Source organism: Clinocottus analis, unplaced genomic scaffold (assembly GCF_023055335.1).
Source record: "Clinocottus analis isolate CAN_PGR_092001 unplaced genomic scaffold, fCliAna1.0.p SCAF_25, whole genome shotgun sequence".
In the NCBI taxonomy this organism is placed as follows: Eukaryota; Metazoa; Chordata; class Actinopteri; order Perciformes; family Cottidae; genus Clinocottus; species Clinocottus analis.
The window spans coordinates 5,318,294-5,345,918 of NW_027175987.1; the positions used below are offsets into that span (position 1 = coordinate 5,318,294).

The 27,625-nt window shown below is 41.0% G+C and overlaps 3 protein-coding genes across 4 annotated transcripts; 2 read left to right on the forward strand and 1 right to left on the reverse strand.

Annotated features, from left to right (window-relative positions):
• Positions 1-903: 903 nt before the first annotated feature.
• ccdc50a (coiled-coil domain containing 50a) lies at positions 904-19,101 on the reverse strand. Of its 2 annotated transcripts, XM_068591307.1 has the most exons (11): positions 18,788-19,101; positions 15,595-15,657; positions 12,746-12,875; positions 10,897-10,987; positions 10,171-10,273; positions 6,545-6,696; positions 5,704-5,748; positions 5,071-5,274; positions 4,869-4,951; positions 4,667-4,776; positions 904-3,164 (listed from the first exon to the last, which is right to left on the reverse strand). In XM_068591307.1, the coding sequence occupies exons 1-11, from the start codon at positions 18,840-18,842 to the stop codon at positions 3,145-3,147; spliced, it is 1,056 nt and encodes a 351-aa protein (XP_068447408.1). In that variant the 5' UTR covers positions 18,843-19,101; the 3' UTR covers positions 904-3,144. The 2 variants fall into 2 exon arrangements, with proteins under 2 accessions (XP_068447408.1, XP_068447407.1); XM_068591306.1 differs by lacking the exons at positions 904-3,164; positions 4,667-4,776; positions 4,869-4,951; ... (1 more) ...; positions 5,704-5,748; positions 6,545-6,696 and adding an exon at positions 6,703-8,267.
• Positions 19,102-21,746: 2,645 nt separating this feature from the next.
• uts2d (urotensin 2 domain containing) lies at positions 21,747-23,360 on the forward strand. Its single transcript, XM_068591692.1, has 5 exons — positions 21,747-21,893; positions 22,327-22,431; positions 22,515-22,552; positions 22,800-22,890; positions 23,003-23,360. Exons 1-5 carry the CDS (start codon positions 21,785-21,787, stop codon positions 23,026-23,028), a joined length of 369 nt encoding a protein of 122 aa, XP_068447793.1. The 5' UTR covers positions 21,747-21,784; the 3' UTR covers positions 23,029-23,360.
• Positions 23,361-25,648: 2,288 nt separating this feature from the next.
• Positions 25,649-27,625, forward strand: LOC137794405 (platelet glycoprotein V). Its single transcript, XM_068591124.1, has one exon. The coding sequence runs from the start codon at positions 25,649-25,651 to the stop codon at positions 27,623-27,625; it is 1,977 nt and encodes a 658-aa protein (XP_068447225.1).

The window sequence follows — 27,625 nt, forward strand, 5'->3', positions numbered from 1 at the left end:
AGAAGCAGCCACTCTTCAGGTTACGGAGGTGTAGCTTCCAGTAGTTTAGTTGTGACATATCCCACCGAGGGCATGGCCGTGGTGTTACCACTTGCAAAAAACGCATCAGTATGTCAGGTATGTTGGTGAACCAGATCCTCGCAGCCGTTTTTTTTAGATGAAGGGTGTAACTCTGTACTTTCCTTTAGAGTGGCACGATGCATTAAAAATTCTGCCAAGAAAAGACTACCCGACACTACGCAGAAGGAAATTATTACACAAATACACTGAGCACATGATTGAGTTCAAAATAAAGAGATGGAAGGATTAGTCCTGGATCAAAGCATTTGTATATACAAATTTAAGGACAAATGTTGAAATAGTTTAACTTTCCAGTGAATGAATCTGTTCCTTCTGAAATAATGAGAAACCATTGCTTGTACAGCAGTCACTACTGAGTATGGAACACTTGTCTGGTCCTTTCGCTCAAATATTGTAGTTTATATTTCTGTGCAAACAGCTGACTGTCTTCACATGGCTCAGGTGCAGAATTTATATTGACCTGCATGTGTAACGGAGTAAGACAATATACCTTTAGATGATCATAGGTGTCAATCAACACTGAAACAATTCAAATAGGACATGTCTTCGCCCTGGGCAAAAGATTTCAGCAGTCGAGAGAGAGGAAGAAGAGCATGCAGCTAAAGATAAACAGCGGTCTTTTTGGTTGCTGTGGGCTGTTTGTATTTCTTGGGAATCGAAAAACTGTACATGTATCTATAATCTTTGAGTTACGGTGACAGTCTGGAAATAAAAAACAAATGACTTCAAGAAACCATAAGATATGCGTGTCATTTGAGGCCTGGCCCTGTTTTACTAGTCGAGCAGCGTCACTTCTGTGACCGAACAAAAGTCATATTCATAAGCAGTGGAAATGCTGATAGTTTATTTTGAGATGTTATAAGTAAAAGCAACTTGTTAATTCATTTTACTTAAAACAAAAAACAAAAAATTGGATACAGTAAGTTTCAACACAATGTGTTTTATAATTGGCAGATTGCATACAAGCCCTGGAATAAAGAAAATTTAAAACTTAGCACTCAATGTTGGATGTAGACAGTTATATTCCAAAGTAATGTCTGCTGCACAACAACAAATACAAAGACACATCCCAATCAGATCCATTTTGTACATTTGTTTTTAATTGCTAACATGTCCACACGGTGGTGCCCTCACCAAATAATAAATAAGGAGTCCCACCTTGGTGGGTGTGGTGGCTTTGCTACTTCCACAATAACTTCTTCCCCCATTTGCAAATCCCTGAAAAAATAAACAGACGGCACAAATCTCCTTCCGTCTACAGCAATTAGCACATATTATAAATCCAAAAAACACCTGCATCTGCAATGCAAACGTCTCACAATTCTCTGAACAGGGAGGGAATCATTTTGGAAACGGTTACAATTCCAGCAACATTTATTATACCGCGAGAACCTGGAAGCAGCACTAAATGTTCAAAGACTGAATCACTTCGTGGGCTTCATAAACACCTCTGTTAACTCAAAGGCTGTACTGTGCTCTTCATTTACCGTATCCTTATTATTCAATATGAACAGAAAATAATGGATCCTGGAGTAGTAAAAACACAAAAATAGGTCCCTTTGAGCAGTAATATATATTTGAGCAGATCTGGTGACTGATTTCTCTCCATCCAGATGTACTTCTATTGTGGGAATGTTTGTCTTTACTGCAGGCAGGAAGTATTGTCTGCCTTTGAGCTTGAAACAAAGAGAAGACGACTAAAAGTGAGCCAGGGGGAACGGAAATTAAGGGAACAATCTGAGGAAAGACCAACAAAATATTGTATAAAAATAAAATATAAATATCCCTTTTCAGAACAAAGATGAGTACAGGGACACAAGATACGGGGGAACATAAAATGATAGCACAAGTAAAAAATAAAATAAAAAGGATATTTACATTTAAATAAACACAAGAGCAAATATTCAATTGCACGTCTGTGGCGTAAGCACAAGCATGAATTTAGGTTTGACACGAACAAGCAATGTACATGCATTTTATTCTGGTACTGGTTCTTTTAAATGGGCCAGTTTGGGTTTGTAATTGGTGAGTCGATATGAAATGGCGGCAGAAAAGAGATATATTGTACAGTAGTACGTGAGCCAACAGTTCATTTACAAAGAGAAAAAGAGTATTGGCTTTTTGTGGCTTGAGCCCACTCAGACCAACAGGGAGCCAGATAATTTGATATAGAGCTCAAATGCATGTACACAGTTGTACACTTTCAGTAAGCATGCACATAAACAGTGAGCCATACACAGAACATCATCCATCCACAGTTTTAAGGGGGATGGGTTTACAAAGTTCCTCTCACAAGCAGAAGACAGCCAACAGCCAATAAAATGTCCATGGATGATCACAAAGCTCCACCTCCTCTGCACTGGTACCTGGTGGTAAAACACGTCAAAGCCAAAACGACTAGCATCTTGATAAAGGCTTATTTTGTTGTTGTGGATACAGGAACAGAAGCATATTCCTCAGGAGTCGGACGCTGTTTGGCACATAAATGGGGCCCGTGTAGCCTCGTTGAACAGCATGACGAGAGAACAGAACTGCAGCACAAAGCAGCTGCCATGTTGGTATCTAAGACACTGTATCAGCCGAGTTGGACCAGACAGGCACGTCCCATGAAGAGTCATGAGGAATGTGAGATTGCGTGGTTATATCCAGCAGAGGCCTTGAGCCCTCGGGATGGCATGGTCCACAGATGGAGTGAACATTAGTATATGACGACCATAAAAAAAGGTCAGGTTCCTTTAAGTCAACAGCTAAGAATCAGAGGGAGTTAATGTCACAAGGCTGCTATTTTTGGCTCGTCTTGATGTTGAGTCAGTTAAAAGAAATAATATTCAACACAATTTACAAATTAAAAAACGGTGAGTGTGGTTTCAGCACCCACAGAACCCACTTCTTTAACTTTGGGCCAACTTTGGAGGGTATTAAAGAATAAATCCCATTGCCAACTCAATAGATTGTCCCGAGGCGTTTGATCAAAAGAGTGTGAAGGGTTGAAAACAAAGAGATAAATATATAAAGAAAAAAATGACGAAGGAGGACTGACAGCCTGTCGGTAGAGAGCCTGAGTCACCGCTTGTGATGGGCACCTGGAAGAGGAGGAGGAGACAAGAGAGATCCATCAGCAACTTCCTACATCGCACTGCAATCTAAGTTGTTGATTGTAGTTGTAGAGTTTTTGCTCTTTTTAGACGTCAGTTTGACTTTTTTGATATCTGGAGTTTATTTCTGATTATGCTAACTGCTCTTCTAATCATGTGAAACAAGGACACATACATAACCAAATGTGAAAAGGCATACATCAACTGAAGATGAACTGATCATGGATGTGTTCATTTCAGCAGTGGCGCGACAGTTCATTAATTGAATGCAAATTGTCTGACAACTTTGATAATAATTTGTTTAGTGACTGTTTATGTAAACTTTAAAAAGCAAAAAAACCCAAACATTGGCCGTTTTCAACTTCTCAAATGAGAAGATTCTCTGCTTTTTCTTTGTCACAGCTTGGGCAGTAGCTGTGTTTTGACATTTTTTTCTGACATTTCACTGTTGTACACAGTATATGACTGGAGAGACGACTAAACCCAAAACTCAGTTGCTGTCTTCATGAGCTTAGCTGTCGGTTACCCCATAGAGACTGACCTCTGGCGGCAAGTGCTGGGCACTAAAATACATCACAACAACACAGCGTCATAGGCAGTACAGCATCCGTGTTTATGACGCTATTAAACATCACCCTGTCAGGTTTCTAAATTCCCTGGTACACCATAATAATACCACTAAGGGGATATGTGACAAAATATGTTTTTGGACTGATGGTCGTCCAACAAAACAAGCAATTTTGGGCTTACTTTGAGCTCTTGGAATATGCAATGGTCATTTTTTACAATTTTATTCACTGATACAATTATTTACTGAGAAACTAATTAAGAGTAATTACAATTATAGATTGCTGAACCCCTAGTTTTTAATAAAGCAGACTGGTTCTTTTTTTTAACACTTAACCTGAAAGCCACATCTGACTTATTTAGATAGTACAGTCAATTTAATTTTGTGTCAATACATTATACAGTATATGCGAATAGTCCCAAGTGAAAGAATCTGAACCTATAAGCTTTACAACCTCCCGGTGGTCGCTCTGTCAACCAGACAAGTTGCTAAAATGTCATGAATTCATAATTTTTATCCCATTTTACATTTCTTTGTAATTGCCATTATTAGCATATTCATTCTTGAGTTATTCCAGTATTTGTTGTTTGAGTGACCGTCGACCACCAATTTCAAATCAGTTCATTCTATATTCAAAGTGGATGCTTGTGCTGAATTTGAAGAAATTCCCACCAGCCCGTACTGGGATATCGTGTTCACAAGAATGGGATGGACGTGAGGTCACAGTGACTTTGACCTACAAAATGTAGTTAGTTCCTCCTCGAGTGGGGTCGCAAAAAAGGAAATCAAACCTAATTGCACACTGCTACATTGACTGCTTTTAGAGATTTGTGCCAAGTGTGATAAAATTCCCTCCAGGCGTTCCTGAGATATCACATTGATGAACACCAGGATGCTCCTTCAGCTCAGCAATGCATCGTACCTTTGTACGCAGCCTCTGGTCTGGAGGGGCCGCGAGGGGGAGCATGGTGGTCCGAGTAGCCGTAGCCAGAGTTCACATTCACATAGTCGTGTGCACGAGACTGAGGAGGCCTGAGACGGGCAGAGAGCGAAAATGGATGAAATAACGGATACTTCTCGACTAACTGGAAGTATTTAGTCTGAAATAGTAATGGGTCTGGTACCCGGCTGGCTTGTTGTGGTTCCTCTGCCTCTGGTGTTCGTACTCATCTCGTGTTCTGGGCCGGACTACTTCCTCAGAGTTCGGCTGCAAACCAACATAAATGATTACCGCGGTGGAAATACACTTTTATAAAGTCAGACGCTGCAAAAACATTTCATCCCAAAAGCACACATTTCAAAATAAGTATGGTTAAGGCAAATTACCCTGTAGTCTCCGTCTGGCCGCCTCCTTTCCATTGCCTTCTTCTCCATAGCCAGCCTCTCCCTCTCTATGACCATTCTCTCCCTCTCCCTCTCTATGGCCAGCCTCTCCCTCTCTTTCTCCTTCTCCCGCTCTCTCTCGTTCTCCCGCTCTCGATTTTTCCTGTACTCCTTCTTCTCTTGTTCCATCAACAGTCGGGCGATTTCCTGCCAAGGCGAGATATCGGAAACATCTCATGTCAACTTGATAAACAGAACCACAGAAAAACCTCCATATCCTCTATGAGTCAATGTTTGGGCAACACGGTGATTGCGTTTCATGCCACTTCATATTTATATTTCATGTAGCCGATCACAGCTAACTCTTGTTAGTTTGATGAGGACATACTGTACATATGAGATCCGTTTTCTGAAAACACCCTGCTCACAGCTAAATACATTTTTAAAAAGGGTATTTAATAACTATAATGTAATTTGTTCATACGTAGCTCTTTTTTTAACATAATCTCAGGCTAGAAAAGGTCTAGTTTAGACCGGGTTTAATAAACTCATTGTTATAAGCCAATTTAATTGGCTCAGCTCAGGAAATACAAAATAAATACAAAAAGGAGGACATGCAGCACGACTTCCACTCACCTCATCCTGCGCCACTTGGGCTGTACGCACATGCATCTTGCTGGCCTGAAACCAGAGAACAATCAAAAAGTCACATTTCCCCCCTCAAGTGGAACACATTGTTCTAACGTTAAACAACATAGGAAATGACTAGATTGAGGCCTTTCAGTATGTTTTTTCAGGCTTTGAGTCATTTGCAGAATAGAATATGTCGCTTTATCAGATCGTGTCATTCATACAGTATTTGCTCCGAATACTAAAGCTTTCATGATGTTTATTCAAGCGAGCCGATTGGAAGCTCGACTTCACATATCATATTTGAATAATCTAAACCGTGCACATTAATCACAATAATCTTCTCTTTATGTCCCAAAAAAATATTCTCTAGATTTGAATAACCTCCACCCTGACAGGTCACATGGTGTGAAGATCTGACGTTGTACTAGTTACACTGCGCCTATTATTTTGATATCAGACATTTGATGCTATATGTATTATCAGCTCACTACATGACTTTCTATATCTGACATGACTTGGTTTCGACTTACAACATTTGGTATTAATGTCTGCACTTTAAAAAAAGGCACAGTACAAAGGTTTAGGATCTTCCAGCAGAAGATAGCAGCTTAAAAGAGGAAAGATATGCTAGACAAATAAAATACATTTTGCTGAGAATTTGCTGCACAATAGCAACACATTTCATCAGTAACAACCCCAGAAGTCACCAAACAGACACTCATTCACATTCTCTGTAACAACAACCTTTATTTTACTAAAAAAGTATTTTGAGAAAAGTGTTAGATTATTTGTGCAAATGAAAGCCGTTAAGATTAAACGGTGTTGTGCCCGTTTCCTTCCTCACCTTGATTTCTTCCTCTTGCATTAGCCTGGCCACCTCCATGTCCTTGAGCTCCTGCTCACGGATATCAAGCTTCGTCAAACCCTTGGTGGCCTCGGTCACTCCGTACGCAGTTTCTGTTATTACTGCTCCACTCACCCGGTGCACAATACGACCTGTGATGACAGCACATAAACAACAGATTAGGCCTGCAAATATACATGACTTTCCTTATAAAATCATGTTTGATTTGTTTTATTTTTCATTTGTTAATTCTTTGAGACATTAAAACTGGGCCAAAAAAAACGAAAACATTATTACTATGTCTTCAAATTGCTTTTTTTTTGAGAGAGAGATGACTTAAGTATTCAAATAATAAATATTCTGACTGATCGAGTCAGCATTTCAGCGATACAATAGATTAATTTGTCGGTGTTTTAACACTATAAGGCACCTCAAAGGGCTGCAGTGCATCTCTGCTGGTGTTTTTAATCACCGTGTTCAGTCAAATGCCTTCAACAGCTTTGGAATAAGATACCAACCAGCTAACCAGCCCTGGAACCCTTTGTGAAGGCCACATTTTTGCACATGAAAATCTATGAAGCTATTCCACACAAACCAATCACAGCTCACATTTCGGTCTTAGTAGCAGTGTAATCTTTTCATGTGCAATGCAACAACCCAGCAGACAATACACAAATGCACGCCACAGCAACACATCAAATCATTATAAATCAGTCATCAGAAATTACTGTGGAATTGTCGCCATCCACAAGTCATTAGTGTCTTCATTAGTGATTTGTTAGATCAACCCACCACCTGAGATTGCCAAAGCAAAAAAACAAACTCCAGCACACCACACAAACACCCCCTTCGGAGCAGAGAAGGGGGCTCAGGGCGGTACCTGTCTCTCCGTTGGGGTGAGAATGAACCCCACCATGCGCTTCCAGCTCGTCAAACACCTCTTCGGGGCCGGAGTGGATAGGTTGCCGGCCCCGGGCCCTTCCTTCCGTTTCACCATCACCCCCTCCCTCCTCCCAAGAAGCCCTGCCCTCCCTTGGACCGTCCCTGCTGTGCCCTGGCTCCTCTTCAAGTCCTCTCTCCCTGCTCCTGGTTCTTGCTCGTTGTCTGTCTTTGTCTTTCTGTTTCTGCCTGTCTCTCTCTCTCTGTCTGTCCCCACTCAGTCCTCTCTCTCTGGATCTTTCCCCATCGTTTCCTCTTGCTCTCTCCCCCCTGAGGTCCGGCTCCCTGTCCCTCCTTTGCTCTTTTTCCATATGCCTCTCCCATTCCAGGTCTCTGCCCCTGTCTCGGTCATGTTTTCTATCCCAGGCCTTGTCTCTCTCTTTGGGGCTCTGTGGTGGAGGTGGTCTGGCTGGTCTGTCCTTCCTCCTCACCGCTCTGTCTGTGTTGTCCCTCCAAGGGCCCCTGGATTTGCCCGTCTCTGTGGGCTCATAATCTGGGTGTCTGTCCCCATGCTTGCCTCGAGAGGGCAACAGGTGTTCTTGGTACGGCTCTGCATGCCTGCTTCGGCCTCCTTCTGCCACTAGGTGGTGCTCAGGATATCTGGAGCGGCTGTTTGGTGCAGCTGGGTCCTGCTTTGGGTGCCTGCTCCTTTTGGGCTCTATTGAGCTATAATCTGGGGAGCAATCACGATGATGTGGGCTCAGTGGAGCATATGCATCATATCGATTTGGGGAGGTTGATTTGAGACGGGTGGGTTTGTCCAAATCGAGGGGTCTTCTTGCGGCTGAACAGGGCAGAGATGAAGGAGGGAGGGCGACATGGAGAGAATGATGATGATGATGATGATGATGATGATGATGATGATGACATAGAAACATGAAGAAAAAAAAAGAAAAAAAAAAGACAGGAATGATTTAAGCTAAGTTGGTTAGTAAGCACTGAGTTAGACGCAGCCCCTGTGAGGATGAAAAGACAAAGTGCTTACTAAAGACACGGTTTTAAAAAGGAATGTGTCAACAAAGCAAAAGCTGTTTTATACCCAGTGCACAAACAGAACTTGAGAACAACATGTTCATCTCTTATGAAAACCATTCTGGTGGAACAAAAGTTTCAAAGAAAACAAATGAGTGGAAAAGCACAGTGAGGAAGCACACAGCAGAGGCTCATTACTCAGTCAGCACAATGGAATTCAAGTTATCTAACCGGCTGCTTGACGTCAAATCGATTGGGCTTTGCTTGTGTTCAAACATTTTAAAAGCAAGTTCAAAGACAGCTTTAAAAAAACAAACAGAACATTTTTGGTAACAAAAAAGAAAAGTGGAGGAGCTGTGCGAGTCATAGCGGAGGATAGGTGCAGGGGTATAGCGGGTGAAGGTGAGTTGGAAGATGTGAGTTTTAAGGGCTTGCTTGAATGAAGAGAGGCTGAGGAGTGGAGGGGGGGATCCTGTCACCCCAGAGCCTGCATAAAATACTGTAACGTTGCCAGGAACCTTTAGCTTTGATGTGGGTCAAGGAAAGGACCTCAATCTTTGTTTTACTGTGTGAACCTTGACACTGACATGGTTGTATGCATGCACAAATTCAGCAGGGTGACATTACAGGTGAGTGGTTATGTAACCTGCAAGGCAATATTGCAAAGATAGTGAGCCTGGCAATGGCTCAAATACTGTACTATAAATAGAGCAGGGCAGAGTTGCACAGTCAGCAAGGATATGCTGTGGCTTCATTCTAACCACCTGCCATGTGGAACATCTTTAGAAAGAGGTACAGCACCTGGACAGATGTAATCTTTGCAGACATAACACGACAGGTAGACATATGCTCAGTACTGTTGCCGTCAGTGGAGACAGACAGACTGTACTTATTAAACCACGCCCAACTGTTGACAACTGTCCTCCTCCCTCTGTCCTGAAAACCTGTGAGTCAATCTACCAGATTAGATTCAACAGGCTGACAAACTGCACAGCAAAGAGCTGAGAGTTCATGAGCCTGAAGGAAAAGATATAGATGATTGCCATTTAATCTTGACTATAAATAAATAGGACCTGCATTGAAACTTGATCTTGAGGTGAAACGCATACTTGACAAAGACAATGCAAATGACCTGCTGTTTCTCTTTCAGTACAAAATGAACAGACCTCCAGTTGGATGAATCATGCAGGCAAAGTGTGCATGAAAAACCGTGAAACTGATTTCAATACGTGACACAGAGTCACCAATACGTTACAGAAGCATAATACAGATTTGTGACATCAGTTGTTAAATCTAAATGATTTTCTAAGTGCATTCATGATAAAGCAACTAGATATTCATCTAATATCTGAAGTCAAATCTGCTACCAAAGCACATTTAAAATGCTAGGAAAAAAACTGGAGCACTGTTAAACCCCATTACAGCGATGTTTGTTCTTCAATGGGAGCAATGTGACAAATCGTTTTTCTGTACGATTATGTAAGGCTCCCTTTAAGATTAATTATGCGTTTTTAAATGCATTCAAAAATCTTTGCCTCGAGTCAGCAACAATCTTCAGAATTGTGCAGCATCAAAAGCACACACATCCTGAGCTAAAAATAAATAAATCTGGGTCCACAGAAGACGAGGTATATCTCCTCTCTTGTCCTTACAGACTGAAGATACGCACACAGGAACATCCACACATTTACACGAGTGAGTGGTGCTCTCCCTACCTCCGTGATCCTCAAAGTACTCCTCCTCAAAGTTAGATTCCAGCTGCTTCTGTCTCTTCCTTTCCTCTTTCATCTCCTTCTCCTGCAGCTTACGAGCTATGGCCTACAAACAAAACAAAACACGTTGTCCCACATGATGAATATGAAAATGTACCCGTTATGGGCCCATCGCTAACAAATATGTCAATTTGTTTTGGGTTGATGTTCTCCTTTCTTTGTTTTGACATCAGTTTAAACATATCAGATTACAGTGATGTGCACCGTTCCCTGAAGTGTGTGCCAGACTATAAGGCAAAGTAGTGCATTTCTTCATAGAGGTATGGAGCAATGAGACCCATCACTCCCTCAACTTACAGGCAATTAAAACACTCATAGAACAATAAGTGTATAGTCAAATTATAAACAGTGGCAGCTCATGATGGATGTAGCCCCAACTGAACCATAGCCCTTTATCTAATCTCAATGTGAGGGAAAAGTCTTGTTTATCAACAATATCATGAAAACACACACATTGTGATGAAAACTTAGTGGGGAAAAAAAAACAGGTCCGGTCCCTATGGCTGTTATTACATTAATAGAATTGGGAGGCACCAACAATGTGATCACTCAAGTGGAGCGACTCGCCCACAACAGTTCATTGATACTACAAGTCAAGCCCCTGACGGATGGATGTAACCACCGTCGTGCTTGAATGGGCAGAAATCTTAGAATGTGTACGTTTCCTACCGCATCCTTCTCTTCCTGCTGTCGCTGTTGCTCCGCCTGTTGGACCAGTTGATCCTGAATCTCCTGGGCAATCTCATTGTCTTGACGCTCACTAAGGTTCCCAAGGGTTCATGTGCAGACAGAGAGGGGTTAGAAGAACATTAAAACATACATTCAGCTTATGGTGACACAATCCCCAACTAAAAATGATCATCAGTAATGGTTTGTAATAAAACAAGTTAGAGTCTTAATGATAACTAGACGTTACCATGAACTAGTGTTCAGACTTTTTATATGCATGTCATCCACAATAAAATCTTTAATCTTAAAAATCTACATATTTATTTCTACATCTCTCTACTCTGTATTGGTTTAGTACCTGAAATTCAAATAAACAAAGAGCTGCATAACAGTTTCAATGATAAAGTTACAGCAGAGGAACGCAGTACACGATCAGCAGCAAAGTTATCTAATATGTCGTGAGAGGCAGCGAGTGTTTGCTTCAGGCAGGAGGAGGGAAACCGGTGCCTGTTGCTCACTTGCTTTTCAAACTGCACGATTTGGACAACAACACCATCTGCCTGGAGGGCAGTGTGTGCGCCTGTCGTGTGATGCTTTACTTCAGAAAAAGACCAGTTACTGTTTAACTGCAACTGTGTTTGACCCTGGCAGCCGTTAGCTCAGGAGAACTTAAACTGCGGAACATTAATATTTCTTCGTAGGTACATACCAATAAATAAAAAAAGGGATGTTGCATTCCCCCCGGTGAGTATTTAGTCAAACGCCTGAGAGTTGGTGTATATGAAGTGGCATTGGCAAGTGCAGATTGGATGGCAGTGTGAGCTCCCAGCACGACCAGCAGCTTTGGCCTGCCTGCGTCGATGGTGGAGCATCTGGCTTCTCCCTGGGGGTGCCCACTACTATCTGCCTGTGTGTTTGTGAAACTGTGATCTCACAATGCTGTGAGTCAGCAATATATTATTTCAAATTGCCGAGCAGAAGGAAGGGGACCTTTACTCCCGAGTGGGCTTTGGAGCAGCTCCTAGTGCCGAATAAAGCAGAACGGGCCAGTCAACTTTGTGTGCAGGCTGCCTAGCTTTGGATATGCAGCTGAAGCTGACCCAAACCTTTTAGAAAATATAATTACACTTCAGGGATATAAAGAATAGAGACACCATACAGAGACCACAAGAACTTTCAAGGATCTACTTGAGCTGCTTGTGTTGCGAAGCCTTTCCAAGCACAAACATACTGTGGTCTATATAACAAAGAGAGTGTAAAAGACTAAAGTCAATTACATTGTATGGATACTGAATGTATGACTCTGTAATCCTCTTCAGTAATCAGAATAATTGGCATTTCTTACCTTGCTAACAAAGCTACAGCGGTGCTCTTTGCTTTCTAGCACAAATTAGATGAAAAAGTAGTGAATGCAAGACATCAACCTCCTAATTTACTGCAATTTGGAGTGATCAATGGTGGGAGTGATGGAGCACTTCGCTGGTGATTCATATATCTGTCGACGCACAGGGTTTGGAAGTAATTACACCAGATTACACTAATCTGAAACAGATGCTCTCAACCAAGCGGCAAATACCAGACTCAGCTTTTTGCTGAAAAGCATTGTGACTTCTTATTGAGGGTCATTTCATATAAGAAATTAAACCAATGAAGATCCATAATTCTGCACTTAGAAGGATGGTTATAGTTACACTTTGATGATTGTATGCAATTATAACCAGCAAACCGTTGTAAACGTCAAATCTCACCTCATTTATCACATTAAATAACCATGTATGGTTTTATTGTCAATTCCATTAGGATTGCTCTTTGAAATAGATGTGTGTATGTGTGAGTGTGTGACACCCACATGTCAGTGTGCTGTTTCTGGTTCTTCCCCTTGGCCCTCTGGTCCTCTTCCTCCTGCAGCTTCTTGGCCACCTGAAGGTCCTTCTGCACCAGACGGCTCTTGTTGACGTTGGACGCCAAGTGGCTTTCGACTGTTCGAAACAAACACATGAGCATCGCTCTTAAAACTTGTGTGCACGCGGGAGTGATGAGGAAATAAGAGTGATGAGCAGCAGAGCACTTGAGTTTATTTACAGATCCACACGTTCTTGATGTTTCCTCTCTGATAAGCAGTAGTGTTGCTTAGATGGTCTGAAGAGAACACGATCACTGCGAGGCACAGATGCTTCAGTCTCTGGTAATAAACAAGGACCGGCCTTCGTCACTGACAAATACATTGTGACAGCCGAGGTGCAGTTCCAAGGTTGTGCGATGGCACATTGTGGGCCATAACAGATGATAAATCCTGCTTGCTGACGCACTCCAAGCACTTTGTAAGCATGGAGAGCATCACTCACTCGCTCAGCTCAGTTTCACCAGGCTATCGACCTGTTCCCAGCTTTCATGTGAAACGGACCAAATTACATTTGGCAATTTACCCGTGAGAGGCTCCATAAAGTTTCTGCTTTCCGACTAGTGGGATTGAAAGAGGAAACTGTGAGTCACCGGCTGCGGCGACCTGATAAAAGTCAAGGGGTTGACATTGATTTTTTTGGATGACACTGATCAATTGTTTACGCTTATGACACAAAACATATTTTTAGGGGATAGCTGATGTCACAACTCAAGATAAGGCTATCATTTACCCATTGTCACATTTCTCAATGGGAAAATGGATTAATCTTTCAAGGCAGCAAAAAAAAAATAAAAAAATTGACCAGACATTGTGACACTCGTTCATTCAACAAACTCAACCTTGAAGAGGTCTTGCATCACTCAGAACAAAAGGGGAGATAGGGTGAGAAAGTTGGATTCTCTGAACCTCAGACACAGCAGCGCAGAGATGTACACTGATGGAGAAAAAACCTTCCAGAAAAGAAAAGTGCTGACACAGCCAGAACGAAATATTTTCCATATGTAATATGCTGATATAAAAGCCAGCTTTAACTCCATGTTGAACATGAAGCGATTGAGCTAAAAAAGGCCCTTTTGAGATGACCATCTGTTGATCTGGTCAAGGAAAAAAAAGAGACACTGCATATTTAGAGACCATCAGGTTACGTCAGCCAGCATTCTCCTTAGTGACATCAAGGGTCAAAAGGCGAAACAAAGATTTTCCAGCTCAAAGTAGATCAGTCAGTGTTTCCCACAAAGGCGTACAATCCTTGCTCATGGATCACTTAGGCTTTAAAAGGGTTAATGACAACACAAGGCCAGCCAAAACCAAATTAATCAAGGCTAAAACTGAGCCTAATCTGCACTTAAGGTATGGCTGGGTGACATCTGGCCTTTCTTGCAAAGCTTATTCCATAATTTACCCTTTTATGGTGACCTATGAAAACTATTGTCCCTCCGCAGTTACGCAAAAGCACTCAAGTTTCCACTGTCCCTCCTCTAAATGTAACTGTCCCTTCAAATCAAAAGCCTAACAAATATATACTAATTTTCCTGCAAAAGCTAAAAGCATTTTAATAACTGCTCATTCACAATGTTCTTTGTGAATAAGTGCAAAGAAAGAACATGAGGGAGTGCAGTGGCCACTAGCCATCTGCAGGTATTCCTTTGTGTATGATAAAAGGAAAAGGTATCGTTGTCTGGGTCACAAAATTGCCTTTCAACACAACTCAGCAGGAGATTTCTTTCAGAGAGCGGCCAGAAGCTTAACTGGAATCCAGAAAGCCAGGGAGGCTTTTGACAGAAACAAAAAAAGTTGAAAAGTTGTAATCATAATGAGACTTTCAAGTCACCCTAATGTACATACTGAAAGAAAACAAACTGCCCCAAGGGAACGAAACCTCTTTAGTCAGTCTCCAAAGTGCCTTTATTAAATCATGGGAAAAAGATGACGGCTAATTACGCGCACACACAAGCTCACAAAAAAGTATCAGCTAATCTAATGAGTCATGCATGCGGGTACAAACAATTGCACAGCATGTACACACAAAATGTTCCGTTCTAGAAAGACACACATGCATAGTTAGAAACAATGGTATCGCGCCGTGTGTTCCAGATAAAAAACAACCTTGCTAAGCTGACTGTGTCGTCTAACTTCAGATCCGGCTTTTGGTGTGTGAAATTATTGTGATCCAACCAGATCACATGCACCAGTCCACTGTTGTCCGCCCCGGCCCTGACAGAGTATTGTTGTGGCATCCTGCACCATTCACACAGTCAACTATGTGGCTGAAGCAGGTTTTATGTCAGCTTAATCAGGATGCGGACACTGACGCCGCAGTTTGCTAGACTTGAAACATTTTCCAGAAGGAAAAAGAGAAGCGTTGTAGACTGCATTCATTTTTCTTCTGCTACACTCTGAAAGCAGCTTTCATAGTTTGTTCTTTTGCAATGTAAGCATTAAGTGACCTACAGGACAAAAGCAGCAGGCCGCTTGACAAAAATAGTCCACAGTGACGCAACCGGTCTGGTGCAGAAAACATTACAGCAATAAACGTCTTAAGTGTTTAAACAGACCGTCCGGAACGAGGGAATGAACCTACAGTATCTGGATGAGTTTTCGGAAAAATCATTTTACTGAAAAAAGCAGCTAAGCTTTTCCCCAACTGAAGTTGACCACAGATCAGTGATCTGACACATACAAATAAGATAAAAGCCGAAGTCCCCTATTTGAACAAATGAGTAGGAGTTACCCGTCTCTTAAGGGAAAAAACACAGGGGCGGGGAAGAAGAAATGGCTGATTTGTAATATCTTACTTTCTTGCTCCTGAAGGTTGTAGGCCAGGCAGTGATCCTCCAGAACAGCAAAGTCTTTGCACACTAAAAACAAAAAGAGGAGACTGACATTAAAAAAACAATACAGTGAAAGCCAAAGTTAAAATGAGCATCAAATCCTGCATGCTTTATCAGTTATGAAGCGGGTACGAGTTAAGCTTGAGGCAGTTGAGATGCAAAGATCTCTATCTGACATTAACAGTTTCAGGTGTTTCACATCCGGCCAATCTGCCACATTCTCACATCAAAAAATGACCTTAAATCTAGCTCAAAATCAAGAACAGGAGGGTCCAACCAGAACACACAAGAAGCGGATCACATTTGTCATCAGTGCAAGATTTAATTAGTGAATATATCATATTTTCAGTGACTTCATATGATGAGCTGACGTGATTTACAGATTTGCCATGCTCGGTGTACGACTACTAGATTAATCAAAAGATCTGTTCAGCACAAAGTGTTTCTCAGTCTGGTCGAGTGCTTTGCCTTCTGGCACGTGTGGTTTGGTTATCTTCCAGCTGCAAAGACATGAAGTGAAACTGTGAATGAGGAACTATCATTTGCCATCAGACTGTGAAAGTCTAAATCAAGACTGATGTTGCAGAAGCTTTTGAGCTTTTTCTGTAAAAGGTGCAAGGGGACTTACGGATAGAGAAGTAAGCAGACTACTGAAAAGCTGCCGGTTCAAGTTCCGGAGCTGCCAGATAAAATGTGACATGCAGGCAAATTCAGTACACGAGAATATATGTTAAACAGGTGACACAACCTTAATGCTTACAGTAATCAGCCACACAGAGGGTGTTCTGAGCTAAAATATTACAGACCACATGAGATCTGAACAAATAAGTGATGTCACACTGACGGAAGCTGAGTTTTTGACAGCAGCTTGTGGTATTTATTTGGTTTCTATACTCTCAGCTCTTTTTTACTCCTAGTTTTCCATCTCACATCTTCACAACAAATATAAACTGCAGACTTTCAATTCATGGTTTCAATATTACAGATACCGCTAAAATGCTGTGAACATTTATTCTGGAAAAAATTGTGCAAACGATTGGAGGAGGGTAGTTTTCCTCATAAAAACCCAATACTAACTCCACACACCCATCTGAACGGTTCTGAAATGAGGCAGCTTTTATTTCTTTGAATACTCAGGATTCCAATACATATACATACACCAGTCTCCCATGCTGACAGTTTCCTGTGTAGGAAACAGAAGCTATAGAGTCATTGAGGACCTTTCTCACCGCCTCAGCTAATTATGGATATGGCCCTTATAGGATAGGGGCGTATATATACATTAAAGCAACTGCATCTATGGTTCAGTCAACATCCTCGTTTTGCACATCTTAAAATACTGCAGTAAGAAACTTGCATTCAGCTGCAAAACTTGTAAAAACGTCATGGCATCAAATATAGAACAACTAAATTAAGCCATGATGATTTCATCTTGCAAGCAGCCACATACCACGCTGCTGTAGGCAAGGGTTTTGCTTAACAATAACTTAATTTATATATTTAAACTTAAGTGAAAAACACACCCACATACACGCACACACACACCCACCCTTTGGATGACATTAATAATGTATTCATAATTTCATCAAAGAGCTTGAACACAGCCAATAACCGCTCACAGCCCATCATCTGCTCTCACAAAGATGACTTCATCCACATGGAAAAAAAACAAGCAACAGTCTATGACTATGTGTTAGCATGAGTTACTGAAGAGCACAAAAAAAGGCATGGATTCAAGCAAAACACAGATGCGTGATCCAGATTGTTGTCTGAATACAGTGGGAGGTGACTGGATGGATGATAGGGTTTAAACAGATGCTGTGAAGAGGAGGACAAGACCCCCACAAACCTCCCCCACTGCCACTGAGCAGTATGGATTTGACGAACGCAGAACATTTTCAACCATATGCTTAATCTTCTTAACCAAGAAACTATATTTATTCTGGCCAGTATGCTTTAAAACAGTCCTTTTAACAATTGTAAAAAATGAAAAATTGGGTTTGAGTGATAATTTTTAACACTTTGGAAAAAGTGTTTCACTCAGTCTAGTTTTCACAATGCAAAGCAACAAGTGACAGAAGTATTTCAGCTGCTACGGTTTGGGTCCTCACACCATCACGCTGTGCTGAAAACAGAAAATCAGCCTGACACCAAGATGCACAAAGAGCACAGAACTCAAGTCTTTGTGCTTCGCATGCAGATTACAGGCAAATTAAATGACCAGATCATCTGGGAGTTACAGCACAGCAGTACAACTAGACAGCTCACAATATTTAGTATTCTCCTGACACACGAGGGATGAAATTGAAACTTTTCCAGCAGCTTTCTCAGGCGATTCCCTCTGCAGACCAGCCAAGCAGTGGGGAAATGCACGTTCCTCCAGCTATCTGACCAGAATAACAAGCATCCTGCCCAGCAGCTGCTTCACACTGCAACAGGGAAGGGTCCTTCCCACAAGCACACCTTCCCATCCAAACACCTGCACTCTACCTGCAATTCGCCTTCACGTCGGCAACAGGAGAAGTTGTGGCTTTTTATAAAAGTTATGAGGAATTGGAGGTGATATTGGTTCTCTCTTGCTGGCAATAAAGTCTCTTAAGATAATGTTTCAAAGCAGCAACTTTGCAGCCAAAAGCGGAGTGTGGCCGGAAATGATCTAATATAAAATTTTAAAAAAGGAAGGGGCCAGTGTCCATGCAGCTTTTATCACATCAAATAATATATATTGTCCTGCACATACCTGACCACATGGAAACACCTCCATGTGATCAGCCCCAAGGCTATTCATCACCTGATTCTGAGACCAGATTGTGAATACCCATTACAGTGTAATGTCCATTTGCCCACATTTAACCAAAATACAAACGTAATGTGAAATAAGAAAAGGGCTACAATAAGACATGTTTTTCTCTCTGCTTAATTAAACAACGCGTCGGCTTCCGTCTCATCTTCTGTCGCATCTGTAATCAGTGCCGTCTACTTGAACCCAGCATAGAGTCCACTGGTCTAGCTTTACCTAGCAAGCTGTGCTAACAAACCACCACAACACCAAAAAAACAAACAAGCAGCTGCGTTGACACATTTAACATTCGCCTCCGACTAGATACGTGTGACGCGACACAGAGAGCTTAAATCACAAATATGTTATGGACGTTACCCTCTTTCACTCCAGGTAGTTTATTCTTGTCGATGCTAACGTCACATTCAGCCATGTTGTCACCGATAATAAGTCAAAAAACACCGTTGACGTTGAATTACACTTCCGCGTTTCACCGAAGGTTAACCGCGGCCTGATTGATCGCCTTCGCTTATAAAAATCGATTGGTGGTTCAGGTGCTGGACGCCCCTTTTGATTAGTTTCGGTGAGCCACCCTCTCCCGATACGTTGCCGCTGTAATTGCCTAGCTGCTACTCTGCTGAAGCTAGCCTGTCGGGTTTTCTACGAGTGTCCCTCCCTCCATGAACCTTTCACACGAGCCCGCAAAGTTACGATGGTTTCACCCACGACTTCCGGTTAAACATATCAGAATAAAAGACTTGGCGGTTAAACGCCAACTCAAAACGTGACTTCTGTTGTTTCTTTATAACCTTTCTTCAGTGAGTACCAAACATTTATATATATATATTCTGATTTAATATAGAATATATCAAGTTTATGAGCTTACACTTTTATTTTATTGAATATTTTAATGGATGCTCATTTTAAATTTATATATTTTTAAATCTCACTTACCCCCAGGAGTGCTTCCACGTTCCCACATTTGAGAACCACTGCTCTATAACAAGAGATATTAGTGACAATAACAGTAAAAATGTGTTAGTTATTTGGATAGTAACAGTGTGAACTAAGCTACTTGTCAATGACAAAACCAACTGCCTTCAGGAAAAATGTTGTTAGATCCCGATCAGAGCGCAGATAAACAACATGTGACATTTAAGACAAGATAATATAAACAGATAGTCACACCTCAATGCCATGCAAAATAACCAAACTAGTTTTCTTTGATTTATACAACATTTCATATTTACATTTCTCAGTATTTGACAACCTTTCTTTTAAAATAGTTTAATATTATGAATAAATGCTCTGTTCATAGATCATATGAAGACATCACAGCAAGTTACATTTGTTGAAGAAAGCTGTAAAATGCAGCCCAAACATTAACCTTGATTACATGTTATTAGATTACAGGCTTTTATTACACAAATGAACATGGTGTTTCAGAGTGTTAAAAACAATAGTGGGTAAAAAGACTGAATGTTACTGTAATGTTACTGAATAACTTCCTCACTCACCACAATGAAACATTTATTATTTACAGTCTTTTGTTTGTAATTAAAAGTATGTATTAGACTACATTTAAATCGAATAATACTAATTAAACTGGTTATAGAAGCCTACGAGTAGCCATGCTCTTAATTTGCGATTCAATTTAAAATAATTATTATCACACTTCCGGTATAATTCTAGCTCCCGCTAGTTAACTTGACGGAGCTTCCTCCTCAAGATACAATGACAGTAAACCTCTGCAGCTACAAGGAGTTTTATAGGAATACTATGAACTAAAGGGAGAACACTTCCTTGGGATACATCTACGGACCAAAAGGATAAAGATGTCTTGAGGGGCTGCACGCGGATTATGTAAAAAAAAATTAAAAAAAATGAATGAACATGACACACATACATTACAATGTGTTACAAGCTGTCTATGTGCTCCGTTCTTATTTACGCGATAAAATACACACGCGCAAACGTGCACACGTGTCATGTGAACTGACAGCAGCTGGTGTTATGATTGTGTTAATGTAATTGCTCCCTCTAGTGTTCAACTTTAACGTTTCGAGCTGACGTGGTGTCTGCCACACCTGCACCAATTCCTTTTCTATACTGATCATCATGTAACGAACTGCTTTTAGTGAGTAATTTACTGGCCAGTCAATAGTACCATTAGTAGACACCCAGTGACTGCGTCCATATTCAATGCTGAATTTATTATCAGCTTTTTGACTGGGAGCAGAAACAGGATCGATGACTATACACGGCTTCGGTCCACATATTTCTCACAAACTCAAACCTGTATCTCACTGGCAACAAACTATTTGTGAAGAGCTTTGAACTCCGCTGCTGTATCATTTAGAGGAAAAGAAAGGCCTCGGTGCATGCAGCTGACATTTACTTGATATGAACAATACGCTCTCCTGTTATTTGTTAGTACCCTTGCTAATAATGTCTAGTTTGTATTTGTAACATAACTGTTTCAGGTGCTGCATTAATTCATTTCATTTTACTTTATATGACTAAAACAACACATTGGGGATTGAATCAATGAGTTGATGCTAGTTTATAGTTTTGTCAAACCCTTTCGCTGCTGTTCATCTAAAAGCTGAGTGACTAAGGTGATGGATTCATGAGAGGATCTTGGATCTGAGACTTCAGACGTCACCAGGCTTCATAAGTCATTTCTGAAGGGGTGCATGGTGCATTTTATGATACCCTCATAAGCCAAATTCACTTGGTGCCAGCGAGTCAATTTCCCAAATACTGCACAACCTCTTCAGGCCGAGAGGTATGATGCGTGATTTCCTTGATGCACAAAATAGACTACAGTGACTTAGGAGGTGTTGGGTAGTTGTCCCCGCTGCAGTGATTGATGATCCTTCAGCTCCAAATCAGTTCTGAAGACAAGAATATAGAGCTCATATGTGGCTATGATGCACTCAGAGACTGAACCAATTTACTTGCCACCTTGTTCCCGAGATCAACACACTCCCATGTATCTATTTAAAGAAGCAATTAATGTAAGAGAAGAAAAAAAACGTGCAAGTGCCAAGACCATCTGATTCTGCTCTCTCATAACCAACAGGCTGATTGATAACTTCCTCTCGGTTTGATTTGCCATGTCAGAGTGATGTAGGGTTACTGGCCTCACCTACGTCAGATCCCAGTATTTCACTCAGACTCGCCATGATCTTTGTAAAAAGGTGGCCTATTGACGAAACCAACAATGACTATCAATTGATTTAGTACGTAAGGAGCTGACTGGCCCCTCCCCCTGGCTCCTGAGAGGATAAATATATTGACGTGATGGACCCAAGTCAGTGGATTGCTTGTCTTACTTGAGGCAGTGGTCATAGTGCAGCATAGTTTGGGACAATGAGTACGATGGATAGGGTTACAGTTGTGAACTACTGCTTAGGACTCCTGGGTTTGTTACTACTGCAGGGAGTGCTAAATGTGCAGGGACGGAGCATGTTTAACCCAGGTAAGAGTGACAGACTGACAATGGTTCAGGTTAGGAGATCATGTTCGACTGAACAACTCAATAGGTATTTTGTTCCAGCAGCAGTTAGATTGTTTAATGAACACCTTCAGTTGTGTGTGTGTGTGTGTTTTTTTTTGTTTTTTTTTAAAGTTTAGCATCTTTCTGATGTCGGTCATGTGTCATGTTTCATATGGTATTTTCTTGTGTTGTTTGTTCCTTCTAATTTGTTTCTTGTCTTCTGTGCACTGTGAACTGTCTCTGTTGTGGTCTGTGTAAATTGTGGTGACAAATGAGTTTCCCCACCAGGGGTTAACACAGTTTTCTAATCTGATATAATGATGTCTTTGAAATGTGATCCATGTGACATTTTCATTTTTGTTTTGTAATATTCAGAGAGCTAAAAGTTGCATTTTTATTTGCTTTCTGTGTGCAGGAAACCATGTTTATAATCCGAAAGAAGACACAGATCCCCAGAGCAAGATTCTAGCGCTGTTGCTACACAAGAGCTTAGTTCCTGTTGAAAAAGAAGATCCTCTCGGTGAGAGATACAAATAAAATGGCGAATACAGATAAGGCAAATGCATTTCTTGCTTTGATGATGACGTGATTTCCTTTCTGCAGGTCTCGAGCTGGCCAATAAAATAGCTGAGTTAGAGGAGGTAAGAAAATCCACTGATTCACCCGGAGGTAACTTTGGAAAAAAATGTGGCCTTGATTAACCACAGTGTAAAGAGAAAGTGTTTGCATCTTTTTATTTTCTCATCTTTGTATTAATTCTAGACGTGAAGCTTTTCAATGAAAACCTGTTAACTTCCTTCCTAAAAGTCATTGAATTGATTAAGGGTTGATAGTGAGGTGACGTCTACCTGTCGCGGTGCGTTTAATGCCTCCGATCTCTGCTTGCAGCTGCGGGCGCTAAGGGAGAACCTGGAGCTGGAGAGGGATATCACAGCCAATTTGGCAGAAGGCAAATCCATAACTAGGAAGAGGGGCGAACGTGAGTTATATTTAGTACTTACGGATTAATATGCATCATGCAAACTGATTAATATTTGTAATTAATTCCAACCATTGCAGTGTTTACATTCACATGCTTCTTTCGCCTGCAGCTTGCTTCTGGAAGTACTGTGTGTGACACAGATGCAAGAGGAGGAGGAACACTGTGAAATCTTGCTGCAAAGCCCAACATAGCCTTAAGACTCAACACACCTGAACTATAATCACATTGTATTTATCCCAGCAATATAGAGTTGTATCATAAGCAAAGTCGTCAATAAGCATTTCCATCGCACTGAGGTGCCCTCATGGGAGATTGAGGGACAGCAGCTGGACATCTTCAATCTGTAAATAATCAGCTAACACTGGAAATACTTGAGGGTCAGATATGACGAAATGTACTTGATAGCAAAGACATACTATTATTTAACGAGGATTTGAATTGCCTACTGCTTGTGTTTATGTCGCTCTCTTGTGGCTGAATTGGGCAAAACATTGTTTGTACTGCTGCCAACACGTCGGTCACTGCTTTTAGAATGCACTGCTGTTCATTTTACAAAATAAATACAATTATAATGTGAATCTGCACTTTTTTTAATCTTAAAAGAACATGTTTGGTCACTGCATGGACTCTTTGGCATAACTTTGCGATCAAAAAAGGACAACATCTTATTGAACTCTGAATAAATATCATACCTACTTTTTATTCTTATTGCATGATCAAATATTTGATGCAGTGCAAATAAATGTGCAAGTGAAGGGATTAGCAACATGTTGCACATCTGCACAGTGATGTTTATCTGATGGGTCTTTTGGAGGAGGGATGACTTTTGGGCTTTCTCTAAATGAGAGTGCTGCTGTGCTGCTGCTCACTCAGGGAGATGACCAGAGGACTGGATGTGACGCTCAGCATCAAAGCAAGTGTTGACTTTATTTGAGTCATTTGCAGTTACAAAAAACATGGACAATATAGTATAACATATGAATAAATATCAATATTCTTTATTTAAAATATTGAAAGTTAAGAAACAAATAACTAATTCCGTATAGCAATAGACTGCTCTATGGTGGTTAATTACATAGTATGTATATATATTATTTTTTTTATTTTTAACATTAACATTTAAAGTCATTCATAATTCATTCATTATAACTCATCCCTTCCAACACTGAGGTCATTTTCAGTCCATTTTTTCGATTTGACAGAATTTCTTAAATTGACCTTTTAATCATTGTTTTGGCACTATCTGTTTCTGAGTGACATTTTGCAAGATAATAGACAATAAGATGTAATTGGAAAAAGTAAAGTAAATAAACAGTCCATATAATAATCACTTGGTTCTTTTTAAGGACAATTCCCTTTTTCAAAATAGAAGACTACATTTTAATTACTATACATATATGTGTATAAGAATAAGAGATCAATTGCAATTTACTTTGACTGGACAATTTGTCCTGAGGTAACAGTTACGTTTATCTTTGCACATTGCTAACATGATTATTCTGACCTTAAATTCAAAGGGGTGTAAGCTAACTGACTCAACATGCATCCACAACTTGGATGCTTTTATAAACCTGTTGGTATCTGGTAACTCAGCAGTGCATCATCTTCACTGCCTCTTACTCACTTAAACTGTGAGTTTTAGTGAGGTGCCCATGAACTACAAACACAAGCATAAAAGCCTCCATTTCACCGCGCGATCACACGTGACATGTTGAGAGGAGACAAGAAGTTGATGTAGTTGTCAAACACACTAACTGACTCATTGTTGAAATGGTTGTTATCTGTTTCAGTTTGGAGTGCAGGCAGACTGGGTTCAGCCCGTCCTGTTGAGATAAGTCAGCAGGAACTGAGGCAGCATCCTCTGCGTCACTCAAGTGCAGTAAATAGAAGTATGGGCCAAAGGCTTAACTGTCCCAGACACACAGCCTAAGACAAGAAATAAATGCTTCCCAAAAACTCAACACATTCAAGGAAAAAACAAAAGCAATGAATGCTTCAACAGTTAGTGAAAACAGGACAAATATAATTGTATTTTCCTATAAGAAGTACATTTTTGGTGAAAGTGCTATTAAGCTACAGAGATATTTTAAGATGATTTAAACATGCAATATTTGAAAAACAGGATTAATGATCACTGGAGCACTAAGTTAACTTGTCCTGACATTGAATTACAATTATCCGGTTGATATAAATTGCCGCTAAAAATATGATCAGTAAAACACGGGTCCAGTGAAAGAAGCTTAGTCATTACGTTCATCCAATTTTATTCCAGGTTTACGGCAGGCACATGGGGCACTAGTTGGGCAGCATGAAGGATGCGTAGTGTGACGGTGAACATCTGGGCAGCATTTTGTTGGAGCAGAGGGCGGGGTAACTTGATAGACAGGAGGCTCAGCTCTTTAAGAGCAGCACAGATCCCAGCAACATCATCATAATATCAAACAGACAACGATGGACTCGCTCTTCAGAGGTTGGTAGAATATTTAACTTGTTTTGGTGTTAACCCCAAATTACATTTAGTCTTTTATGGAAATTTGAGATAAAAAGATAACATTTGTATTAATTTATATTTTTATTGTTATTTTACTTCATATTTGATTCCTGTTTTTGCATTTTTTGCAAAAAAAATCAACAAATTAGTCAAAGAATTAGTGTAGTGTTTTGAATAAACAGTGAAAGAGCATTGCTATGCTCTGCTAATTTGGGGGATATTAGTGAGAAATATTAAATTTCACATTTGATTGTGTGCGTTACAATGTGTCCTTATTTCAACTTTGCAGGCACCTTGTGGGCGATACTCATCCTCTTCACACTGCCACTCCTCACATGCACCAACTGCCCCGGCAGTTGCCTGTGTCATTCTAATGGTACTGTTAATTGTGTCGGCGACACCATCACAGATATACCAAATAAGCTGCCTGTCCACACATACCAACTGGAGCTTAAAGACACAAGCGTGCACGTCATGAATGAGCAGAGCTTGGCAAACAAGCTGTTAATGTTGCATTTCATTCTGACTCACAGCCAACTTCACACTATCCATCCCAAAGCCTTCCATGTTGCTCCACAGCTCCAGTCTGTCACGCTTTCGTTTAATAATCTCTCCACCCTCAGTGCTCAAGTCTTCAGTCCACTGACCACTCTGGAGAAGCTGAATTTAAATGGTAACCAGTTGAAGACCATATCTCCAGATATGTTTGAAGGACTTGTAGGTTTGAAGGAACTGGACCTGAGCCGTAACAGCCTGTGCAGTCTTGCGTCAGATGTTTTCAATGGACTGACCAACCTCACCTTCCTGCACCTTGGCAGGAACGCCATAAAGAAGTTTCCACCGACCATCTTTCGCAGCTTGACTAATCTTCACCAGCTCATAATCTATTACAACGAGCTAGAGGTGCTCGAACCTGGAATTTTTGATGAACTTGTCAACCTTGTTGAGCTAAAAATCTTTCAGAACCAGATAACCAGCCTCCCACCTGAGGTATTCTGGCCACTAAGGAACTTGGAACTGCTGACCCTGTCCTCCAACAAACTTCAAGCCATCCCGGAAAAGAGCTTCTACAACATGCCCAAGCTGAGGAAGCTTACCATTTACAAGAATCCGCTATTATCTCTACCATACCAGTTGATGGGTCACATGCCTGACATGAGAGACTTTTATCTGTATGCCACCAACCTCACCACAGTGCCGGGAAACTTGTTTGCCAACATGTCTGGACTCCAGTGGCTTAATCTCCATATTAATGACAAGCTGAGGGAGTTGCCCTCAGATCTCTTCTGCTGCGTTCCTAAGCTAATGAAGCTCTCATTGAAATCCAACGACCTCCATTATCTACATCCTCAGCTGTTCTTCAGTCTTCCCACACTGGGCACATTGCTTCTTAATGACAATAAGTTGCAGAACCTGTCAGATAACATTTTCCAGGGCCTTAAAAGGGTTTCGGCACTTAATTTGAAGAATAACCACCTTAAGACCCTTCCAGGAGATATTTTCTTGTCAAACACAGTTTTGAAGACTCTTACTCTGAGTGGCAACCCCTGGAACTGTGTTTGTAGTATCAGAGGGATTGCCAAATGGATAAGACATAATGAGAAAGTGGTTATCGACAGAGATGATGTGATATGTCAACAACCTGATTATCAACTGCTCCGAACCGTTGGCTCCCTACATGATGAGGATTTCAACTTTTGCGATGCTCCAAGTACCAAGGCAAGATATTTTTCTACACAAGAACCAATGACACCAGGTCACCTCATTTCAACCAGCAGACAAACTTCAACTGTAGCTTCAACAACCACATTGCCCACACCGACATCAATGCAACTAGCGCCTCAACAAGTCACCATCCAAACAAACACTCCAACTACTAAATCCTCTGCCTTACATACGACGAGCCCTCCAACAACTCTACAATTTCCCGCCACCACTTTGCCTGACGAGGAGTTTATTCTCATCACCGAGACTCCTTTGTCTTATTCCATGTCACTGACTTTCTATGACACAGTGGTGGTTGAACAGGGGCCTGAGTTTGTTCACCACAACTTTTACAAGGGCTGGGTGTATGTGTGGTTTCTGTCCTCAGATGCAGTCTTGACCGGGCTGCTCATGTTCTCTTACATCCTTCTTGTGGCAGCAGGCTTATTCCTCATTCTCGCTGCCATGTTTTACTTGTATCGCCTCGACAAGATCATGGATAAGCTGAGGACAGAGTGGGAACGTCCTCCAGGGTAA